Source organism: Sander vitreus, chromosome 2 (assembly GCF_031162955.1).
Source record: "Sander vitreus isolate 19-12246 chromosome 2, sanVit1, whole genome shotgun sequence".
Taxonomy (NCBI): Eukaryota; Metazoa; Chordata; class Actinopteri; order Perciformes; family Percidae; genus Sander; species Sander vitreus.
The window spans coordinates 22,171,917-22,181,976 of record NC_135856.1 but is presented as its reverse complement, the minus strand read 5'-3'; the positions used below and the strand labels follow the sequence as shown (position 1 = coordinate 22,181,976).

The following is a 10,060-nucleotide window of genomic DNA, read 5'->3' as shown; positions in this document are numbered from 1 at the left end:
CTGATTAAAAAAAAATCTAACATGTACTGTATCTTCTGTGTGGTGTTTCACTAAGAGGGTGCTTGTCTGTGTCTTTGCAAACTCATTATATCATACATCACAATATGTTATGGGTTGTGGATTTTACCCACTCAAAACATTCTAAACACGTTAAATCCTTCAGTGCATTTCCCCATTAATGCCTATAACAGTAATGATTTAAAACGTGATTATCATTGCATGGCTCTATGGAGGAATAATAAGCAACCATGGATACAGATTTGGTTTATCTTTGACACAGTTTTCATTACATCACTAATCCAAATGACTGATTTGGTTGGTTGCCAGATGAATCATGTCATCTACCTTCTCCAGAGTTGGGGGGACACTTGCTGGACATGCTGGGAGGTGGGAGCTGGGGCGCTGGTCTGGCCAGGGGCTCCATCCATTTCATCCCCACGCACCTCCGGAGCGGTTAGTTGAAAGCATTGTCAGGATCAGCCACAGGGCAGCCTCATACTGGACATTGAACAGCAACTGGACAATATCTGAGGACAGGTGGGAAGGAAGAGGTACACCAGAAACATGCTTACACGGTTGAGTCCACAGTGCAGCAAGCGAGGCAAGAGCACAATTGCCACTGTTGAAAGTAGTGCAGTAATTGTTTCCTGCAGCCTAACATAAACAAGTCCAGTGCAAGGCCTGCTGAATATAGCAAATGAACATTAAGTTTATTCCAACAACACCATGGAATGTAAATACTATTGTATCTCTTTACTTATTTAAAAATATATTAGGAACTGAACTTTGAGTTGTGAATCTGCATTGTGACCACCACACCGGCTGATGCAACAACATGGCAACACTTTAACTGTTATTCATACTTTTACACGTGCTTATAAGACAACCCGATTAACCTTTGGTCCATGACTCTTTTCTAATTAAACTAATAAGACTTATAGATGTTCACATGCATTTAGGTCTGTTTTTACTGTACAGTATTTGAACTTGACCATCCCATTGCTTCATCATTGATACACAGCATTTAAAAATAGAGAAGTAGAATAATAATGCAAGGGACAAAATTACTTTATTTTATGCAATCATGTGCATTTTATCTTATAAAATTATATCATATAGCCTATATATATATATATATATATATATATATATATATATATATATAGGCTATATGTGTAATATATATATATATATTTTACACATTCAAATATAATCTAAAATGATGCTGTATTGCTTAAATTCTAATTTCCTAGGATAGTGTTTGGCTTTGCTCTGTATCACTTATGGATAAGATAATGTGCCATCACAATAAATAGCTGCATTAGGGAGCTAATAATCAACATAAAACACATTGTCTTATTTGAAAACTTAATTATATGAAACTTTAAGCTAAAATATTGTGAAACCTGTTATAACTGTGAGCAACAAGGTCCCACACCTCTGGTTTGTTTACATTTGTAATGTTTACATTTGTAATGTTTACGGGGGAGTAAATCTGTATTTCCAGTGACGATTTGACGAGTAAGACACACAATTGTGATTTTTCAACGGGATGTCAAACTTTTTTAATTTTGTTATAGGCTTAGGTTATTTGTAACCTATAATTGATATGTCGTTTTTTTTTAAAGACTGATTACAGTACAGGCCTAAGTCATTTTGGGGTCACAAAATGACCTCATAATTATTCCAACGTTTTAACATCATGTAAATTCATCTTTAAAGCCGACATTTGGTGCCAGTGCCCACGTGTGTTTGTGCACCAGCCTCTCTGACAACATGTGATGCCCGTATAGGCCTGTACGGTCTGACATACGCGCCCATCTTTGCAGTACGGTTCATAAAGATGACAAAAATCCTTTACCTAACCGGGTTTCAGTGACCATTCCGAGCTTTCCTGTTATAAAAACAAAAACAAACCCTAAAGCTTCGATGAGCGCGCTCTTACAGCAGCAGACATGCTGCCAGCGTTGCACCAGCCTTACTGTGAACTGTATATATATGAGAACAGCGCCCGGTCAGCGACAGTAGCACAAATATGCCGCAACTTGCATTCAGGCATTGCCAAAACAAGTGCTCTGCCGACTCACCTTAAAGGGAAGCGGATACTTGATTGCCTCCAGTGAAGGCGCAGGGCGGTCCAGCTGTCAACGCGCAAATCCCAACACTTCTCCCTGAATCCTCCAAACAACACCGGCTAGAAAACACTGCAGATATGTCCAGACGCATGTAGCGCACTATCTGTCATAGTGCAGCATTGCCAATCCCTCCGACACACACGCACACAGGCGGCAGCCAGAGCCACACAGACCCGGGCAGGACAGTGTTATTTCGGTGAAAAATCGTCCCTGTTTTTCTGTACAAACGGGGCCAGTGATTGCCTGTGCCAGAATGTCCGACGCGGATTAGTGATGTTTCGAGACTTGAGAGGTCAAACTCCGCCCCTAGTGTGGCCTCCAGTGCACTGCTGCTGTATTGCATTCTCCAATCCCTGCATGGAAAACTGTGTGCTGGCGGAAGGTCAGACTTCCAACTTGTCGTGATGATGATGATGAGAGAAGACATCACATGACTGCACTGGTTTCATAACCATGCAGCACTGTGGGGACTAAACCCTGACTGTGTGTGCTTTTTGTTAATGCTCTTATACTTACATTTCAAACAACAGAACGGAATATGGCTTTACATTAAGATTTTAAGTGAAATACTGAAATGTGTAAATATGCCAAAATTGCCATAACAAGCAGAAGTTATCCTGCTTTCATCCTCTTTCTTATCATTGTTACACTGGTGCAAATAACGCATAATGACACGCCTTATCTTTTATTATAACAATATAAATATTCTAATTCTACCCTTTCTGTCTCTGTGACTCTGCAGTAAACATGGGAATTAACATCTCGGAATGTAGACAGTAGATTACTGATGGTGCATTCAAGCCACAGTCAGCAAAAATGACACGCAGTGACTGGAGTATCTGTTTTTTACACTCAAATTGAAGTGGGTCCGTCCAAAATGATGTTTGGGCACATAGATTTATTATACAGCACACCAAAAAATAAGTAAGTCCAAAAAATGAGTGATCTGATGACGCAGTGACATTACGCAGTGTTTACCATCCTCATGCCACATGCCAAGTGTTCATCACCTGCTGCTTTTCTTACTTCCTTTAAATACAGTTTGCATAGTGTGTGTGTGTGTGTGTGTGTGTGTGTGTGTGTGTGTGTGTGTGTGTGTGTGTGTGTGAGAGAGAGAGAGAGAGAGAGAGTCTATAGCATGTGGGCCAGTCTGTGAAAAATAGTGTAAATCATTATTTTATGAGTTGTTACACTGAGAAGTTCTCACGGATGTTGAGTCCAAGAATGAAATCTGTTTTCGTGATTATTAAACAGGCACATCTTCTATTTCAGCGATACACTGTGACTGTAGGAAGTTCTAATAAGGCTTTAGATTAGATTTTAATACAGGTCCTGATATATTCAGCGCTATATACTGAAGCAATACGGGGAAAGTGTGGACCATGTGCAGTCTATGGGATGGTACAGTCTAACTGTATATAGATTTTCTCTGATCATATCTTGGCTCCAGCAATAGCACTGAAGCCTCCCTTGAGACAGATGCAGTGTTTTTGGTATTATTTATTTTAAGCTTCATATTTCACCCTCTGAATGTTTCACAGCTGAGCTCTGTTCAGATGAGCTGTCAAACTCTACTGTTCTTTAGTTTATTTTTGGAGTCAGTTTTTTTGTATGTGTTTTGTTCTTTTTTTTTCACTTTTCAGAATATAGTAGTTCAGCCAAAAGTGACTTTAATAGACTCCCAGCAACTATAAATCAGTGGCTACAAGGACAGATAGACTTTATCTAGTAGTTTCAGTTCAGTTAGTCCAGTTATTATCATGTATTTAGACTTTTATCACAGTATTGACAGTACACCTTCTGTATAAAACAGGATTTACATGTTGAGGTCTGTGTTACATATACTGGTTGCTACACACATACTCTACCATGAAAATGAACCTACTATACGTATTGCTGTGATACAAGTTATGGTAAAACCTTGTCAACCTCCTGGACTTTCTCACAGTTCTCAAACAATTTAGTAGCTCATTCTTTTTGGGAGTGGGTGAGAAACATTTAAAAAATGCACAGCTACTGTATTAATTCATTTAAAATGATACAAATGGACATTTCTTATCATGACAGAAATGAAGCAGCTGAAAAAGTCAAATCCCTTTTGCACATCTGACTCACAAACCATTCAGTATGAATGGACATTTAAATTCTTTGGATTTTGGACTTTGGAGTGAGGTTTTGGAGAAATGATAGTCATGCAGTTAGTAAGTTTGCTCATGAGTTCCCACTGATCTTGAATTCAATTCTGCCAGAGTTTTTTCTCCTACATCTCCTCCATTAACTTATTTATTAAACATACAATATGCAGTATGTACGAGAACACAAATACACTTAAACTGTAAAAGTAAAATCATGCAGCAGAATGTTCAATTCTTCAGAATTACAGTGAGCTTAACACCAAAATGTCACTCACATACATTCTGTGTATTTTGAACTCATACATAGTATGACATGACATGTCATTTAGTTGACGCTTTTATCCAAAGCGACTTACAATTGCTATATTGCACGCCCCTGGAGCAACTAGGGGTTAAGTGTCTTGTTCAAGGACACATTGGTTGACGTATCTCAGTGGTAATTGAACCCAGATCTCCCACCCCAAAGGTATGTGTCATATCCACTGCGCCATCACCAATGCACTTGTACATTCAGTGTATTTTGCAGGTTGTGTTGCTGTTTAGTGCATCTGTGACAAGAAAAAATACAGAACAATCATTTACATTTTTACTTTAGTGTTATTCCACTCACTGTCTATATTGATTTTGTATTGATCTGTGGGGGGTGTGATTATTGCTTGTACAGTTATGAAATGCAGAATTTTCGAGTCCATGATTATGCTGTGTTTTTCATTGATCAGCTCCATGCGATCTCAGGTCAAAGTCCAGGTTTCTCAGTTTTCCTCCCAGATTGATGTGACCTCTGATAGTCCCTCAAGATAAAATGTTTCCTAGTTGCAATGGGAAATAATTTCTTCTTCTTCAGCAGTCAACAATAAATCAGAGTTATTAAAGAGAGCTCTCTCTGTTTTATTAGCTTGATTGATTTACATTTGTACTGCATATTCAACATTTGCTTGCTCTGTGATGTTTAGAGTTATTTAGATTGGATCTTTATATATGATGATAAATCAATGCACATCATACCTTTATTTGTTCCAGTTGTGTTCCATTAATAAATACGTTTTAAGCATTCTTTATTTACATTACATATTCATCAATTAATCTGAACATTTATAAAATTTACAGTTTTGCTTTCAGTATCAGTGGAAACACTTACTTCTTGAGTTATGTATAGCACATTCATTTTGCTATTTACATGGTTTTCTTTGAATACAGTTTAGGTTTAAACCAAACAAACTACGACATTTTCTGTCTATTAAATGGGGGGGGAGAGAGGTCCAAAAATTGGTAAGGAATTGTGACTGCGCTACTTAACGACTGTTTTCCTGTTATCACAGACGGGCCAAAATACTACAGCCAACATTATGTTGCCAGATAATATACAATAAGACCACCTACAGGTCATCAGACTCTGGAATTTTGTTGGGCTCCAGGGTAATAGTGGGTAGGATAAGATGGGTGCCCTCAGATATCCACCCCTGGGCCGTTCTGTTGAAAGTGGGTCGCTTTATCCCTGGCTCCTGCAGCTCTGGGTACATGGGCGGGTTCAGGTCCACCTCGGGGAGCTTGAATGTGATTCCTCTGGGAGCTTTGTCAAAGCCACCAAAAGGAGTGGCAACCCTGAAATTGACATCAAGTGTGAATGGTTCCTCGTTATAGTGTTCGGTACTAATTCACTAAAATGTGCTCGTAGTTTTCTCACCGGTTAAAGCTTTTGTACTCAGGAAGGTCTGGTTGTGGGTCTGGTGCTGACATTGTCAGTTTGAGAGTTTCTGCGAGGTCGGGGTCACTGAGGATTGCCTGATCCCACGGGGAGTGGTAGGACTTGGGCATAGCTGTGGCGTTCTCTGCAGTCATGTCTGTCGAGGAGCAAACAAAAACAGAGAACCCCAATGAGATCATATTGTGAAGGACTGTCCCAACATTGCAACAGAATGATCTGACAGTTTGGTTTGCAGTTTACGGGTTAATGCTGAACTGTTTCCATTAGCCTCTTTTTTTTTTTTTGTGGGGGTGGGGAGGGGAGGAGGCTAACGTTTTAGAGTGGATAGGATTATGAATAGAGACTTTGCTTTTGCATTCACACAGGCAGACTGAGTTGTCTGTCATTGAGATCTGAGGCCCTAAAATAGCACATAGCTGTGCACTCATCATATAATGTGTCGACATGGGATGACACCCTACTGGAGCATTTAAGAATAAGTACAGGACTCTGTTGGCTTATTAAAATATAATATAATCAAATTATATAAAAAAAAACTGTTCAGGTTGTATAATGAATCATAGTAACATACATGGTGTCAAACTACTCAACTCAGTTGCCATTAAACAAGACTAGCTGTTATGACTGCATGATACCAGTTGTCATTAAATGTGACAGCATTACATAATCAGTCAGTTATTTGACTGTGCAGCACAACAGCTTAACAGTTTGTCAGTGGAAGATATACAGTAGGAATAATTTTCAATAACCAAATCTTCACAGTGCTAATGTTAGCACATTTATTTGTACTCATGATTATAACTGATGAGCCTCACTAGCTGAACAGCATAATTACCTGAAACAGTGATTTCTGGATTAGAAGTATTTCCATCAGCTGGTGCATCCACTTTAATTTCCACAGTGTGTGTATTCTTAGATAAAATATCATTCTGCAATACAGAATAGAGTACAGTACATGTATTGAGTTTTAGTTATCAAATGAGTAACAAAGCGCAAAGCTGGCACATGTATAGCTGCTCTTGTCTTCCATGCACTCAGATACAGACGCACACACACTCACAACTACATTGCGTGCACACACACACACAGATAAAGGAACAACAGGCACTGATAAAGAGGGGAACAGCTCCTCCTCTTCCAACAAAGTACCTGAGCAGCCTCTCACAAGATTTAGCTGAACGATGTACAGTAAAAGGCACAAGGCACAAGTCTCTGTAATCATCCATGTGTTGTGTAACACTTTTTCGAGAGAGCATATTTCGTGATAAATTTACTTAATGAGTAATACACAGACAATTTTAGAAACAAAGTTTTCATGTAGACAGCACTAATGTTAGAGCTAGTGACAAGAAGACAGAATGGAAGCATTCATTAAATCAAGTCATTCAAACCTATGAAGTGACGAGTCTTGTATAAAGTACTTGAAAGCAATACTACTAGTCTCTAACCAGAAAATGACTTTGGTAGAAGTTAGTCTCCTTTTAGAATATTACTTGAGTAAAAGTCTATCTGATATTTACTGTACTTAAGTATCAAAAGTAATTTTCTGATATTAAATGTACTTAAGTATTAGAAGTAAAAGTAAAAAGAACTTTGATTATGAACTTTATGGCCAAAGGTGTGTAACGTGATCTTCATCACCACTGTCGTCGAGGTGGTCATTGTCTGTTACCATGGCGGCAGAGCCTGCACCAGGTGCTTCCATGACACTATCAGTCATTATGCTTCCTCCTCTTCTTCTTTAGTTTAGAAATGATTCGCCAAACCTGCTTTTTTCCAGTGTAACAAATTTCTTCTGATTTTATTTCGTAGTAACGAGTAACTAAGATGCTTAGGGGAAATGTAGTGGAGTAAAAGTACACATTTTATTACGAAATGTAGTGGAGTAAAAGTAAGTGACTGAATAACACATACAAGTCGACTTACATTCAGCTGTGCGTTTGCCTCATTTTGGATACTTTCAAATGTATATTTTTCAGATCTCCTCTGGCGCATTTTGAAAAGCCGGGAACCTCTGTTGGAAAGCAATGATAACTCCTCCAACATAATGTCTTTAGGAGTGCTGAGCTTCTTTCCGAGATCCATTACGTCCCCTGTTAAGAAAAAAACATATAAAGATGAAGATAAAGAAGAAGAAAACAATATGTATGACATGCAGCTTTAGTAGACAATCAATCAATCAGTGTATTAATTGTTGCATATTACATAATGGTAAACTAACAATATTTTCAAAAACTGAAACATGTACTGTACTTATGCCCACATTTACCAATCAGTCAAGGTATTTTTTCTAAAAATGGATAACCATGTTATTGGGTTGCTAACAATGGGCAAAAGTGGGCAACTGTCTCGGTGGTCCCAAAGTTTATAGTGTGTGGCAATCATGATCATTTGATTAATTGCACATTTGTTTGGCAACACACACTACAAAAGCCCAATATAGACCGTAAAGGTCAGCGCCTTAACATGGCCTTTTAACCTCATTTATAGATTGTCTTATAAAAAAGTCGACAGTTGGACATTGGTCATTAATCCAGCCCTGGTTTTAGGGCTGGAAAGTGCTGGATCCACAATATAAATACACACTATAAAAATATACTCTGATGAATAAGTTTAAAGGGGGTCCATAAATGACATCAAAGGTGTCACAAAATTCTAATGTTCCATTTTGTAAGCCCTGTCATGGAAAATGAGTTATCATTGTACTTGAGAATTAGTTTTGGATAGACATGATGCTTCCTCATCCACCACTACAGACGGTATGTACCCCAGCTGTCATAAACCTTCATGTTATCCAACAGCTACACACAGTTGGCCCTCACAACTTCCCTCCCCTCTCCAGAAATAGACTTTTGAAAAGGACGACAAAGGATTAGTCTCCATAGGTAGTAAATCAGCCCATTAGCTTATTTATGGCAAGTGCCTGAGTGTAGCCCTGACATTTTGAACCCAGGTCGCAATGGATATTCTCTTGCAGCAGTGCTTTCTGCTCTAACATCATACCATTGGTCCCATGGACCTCTCGGCAAATAGCTGCTGCACGCTTCTTCCTCTCTCCAGTAGGCATTGTACAGAATTGTGACATTGTGGCTTTGGCAAGGTTGGAAACACACGCTTCTGGAAACACATACAGGAGATATGATGTAGCCTAGTTGTTCTGTCAAAGTCATAAAGAAGTAGTTTTAATCTGAATACTATGACCCAATAGAACATTAATGCAATGTTAGCCCATACATTGACAGGTTACAGCTAAACACAGAGTTGGCTGTCTGGTGTGCAAGTGTAAAGTCATCAAGTTGTGAGGGGACAAAAACTTCAATCAGTGATGTATTATCGTCAATATTAAACAGACAATATTGAGAAGGTGAGAAGGACGGAATAAAACTCTTACACAGAGAAATTGCCCTATTCTTTTCTGTAACATAATATACTAGCACAATGTAGTTGTTTGAGTCTATAAAGTATGTCTTGCTGTCAGCATCTATTGGAATTTGAAGATGATTTGGAAGGCACCCCGTTGAATAAATCTGCAATATTTGTCATGTTATAATAATCTCTCTGTAGAGGTTACATTTAATAGATTATAATGTGTTGCATAACCCTAAAGCCCCATTGTACTTGCATCGGTACCACACGTAATTCTTAAATCTGGCCTTGTCACCAGACCAACATTTTACCTTTAATGCTGTCACAAGATAAATCACCTGTGTAAAGGTCAAGGGTGACTATTGTGTCCTAAGTGTGTACGTGTTACGTAGCTGGACATAACACATGTCAAACATAATATCCAAAATAACTTTCCTATTTTTGCAGTGGCCGGTGCAATCGCATATTTTTTACTTTGCTTTGTTGTCAAATGCAGGAGACGATGCTACATGGTACAACAGTTCAATAACTCAATTGTGCGCATTTGCTGACTTTTCAGCTACTATATTTGTGACACTTTTTTAAATATTTCCATGCAAACTAAAGAGAAAGCAAAGCAATATAATTCTAAAGATAGAAAATGTATCTGATTAACTCATTATCTGTCAAATGTTGCGTTTCCATAAAGTCATAAGAAAGTGACTCCTATAATTCATAGG

At 38.4% G+C, this 10,060-nt stretch overlaps 1 protein-coding gene across 1 annotated transcript; it reads right to left on the bottom strand.

Annotated features, from left to right (window-relative positions):
- Positions 1-5,646: 5,646 nt before the first annotated feature.
- myoz2b (myozenin 2b) lies at positions 5,647-9,060 on the bottom strand. Its single transcript, XM_078269608.1, has 5 exons — positions 8,979-9,060; positions 7,902-8,068; positions 6,811-6,904; positions 5,955-6,111; positions 5,647-5,872 (listed from the first exon to the last, which is right to left on the bottom strand). Exons 1-5 carry the CDS (start codon positions 9,058-9,060, stop codon positions 5,647-5,649), a joined length of 726 nt encoding a protein of 241 aa, XP_078125734.1.
- Positions 9,061-10,060: the final 1,000 nt, after the last annotated feature.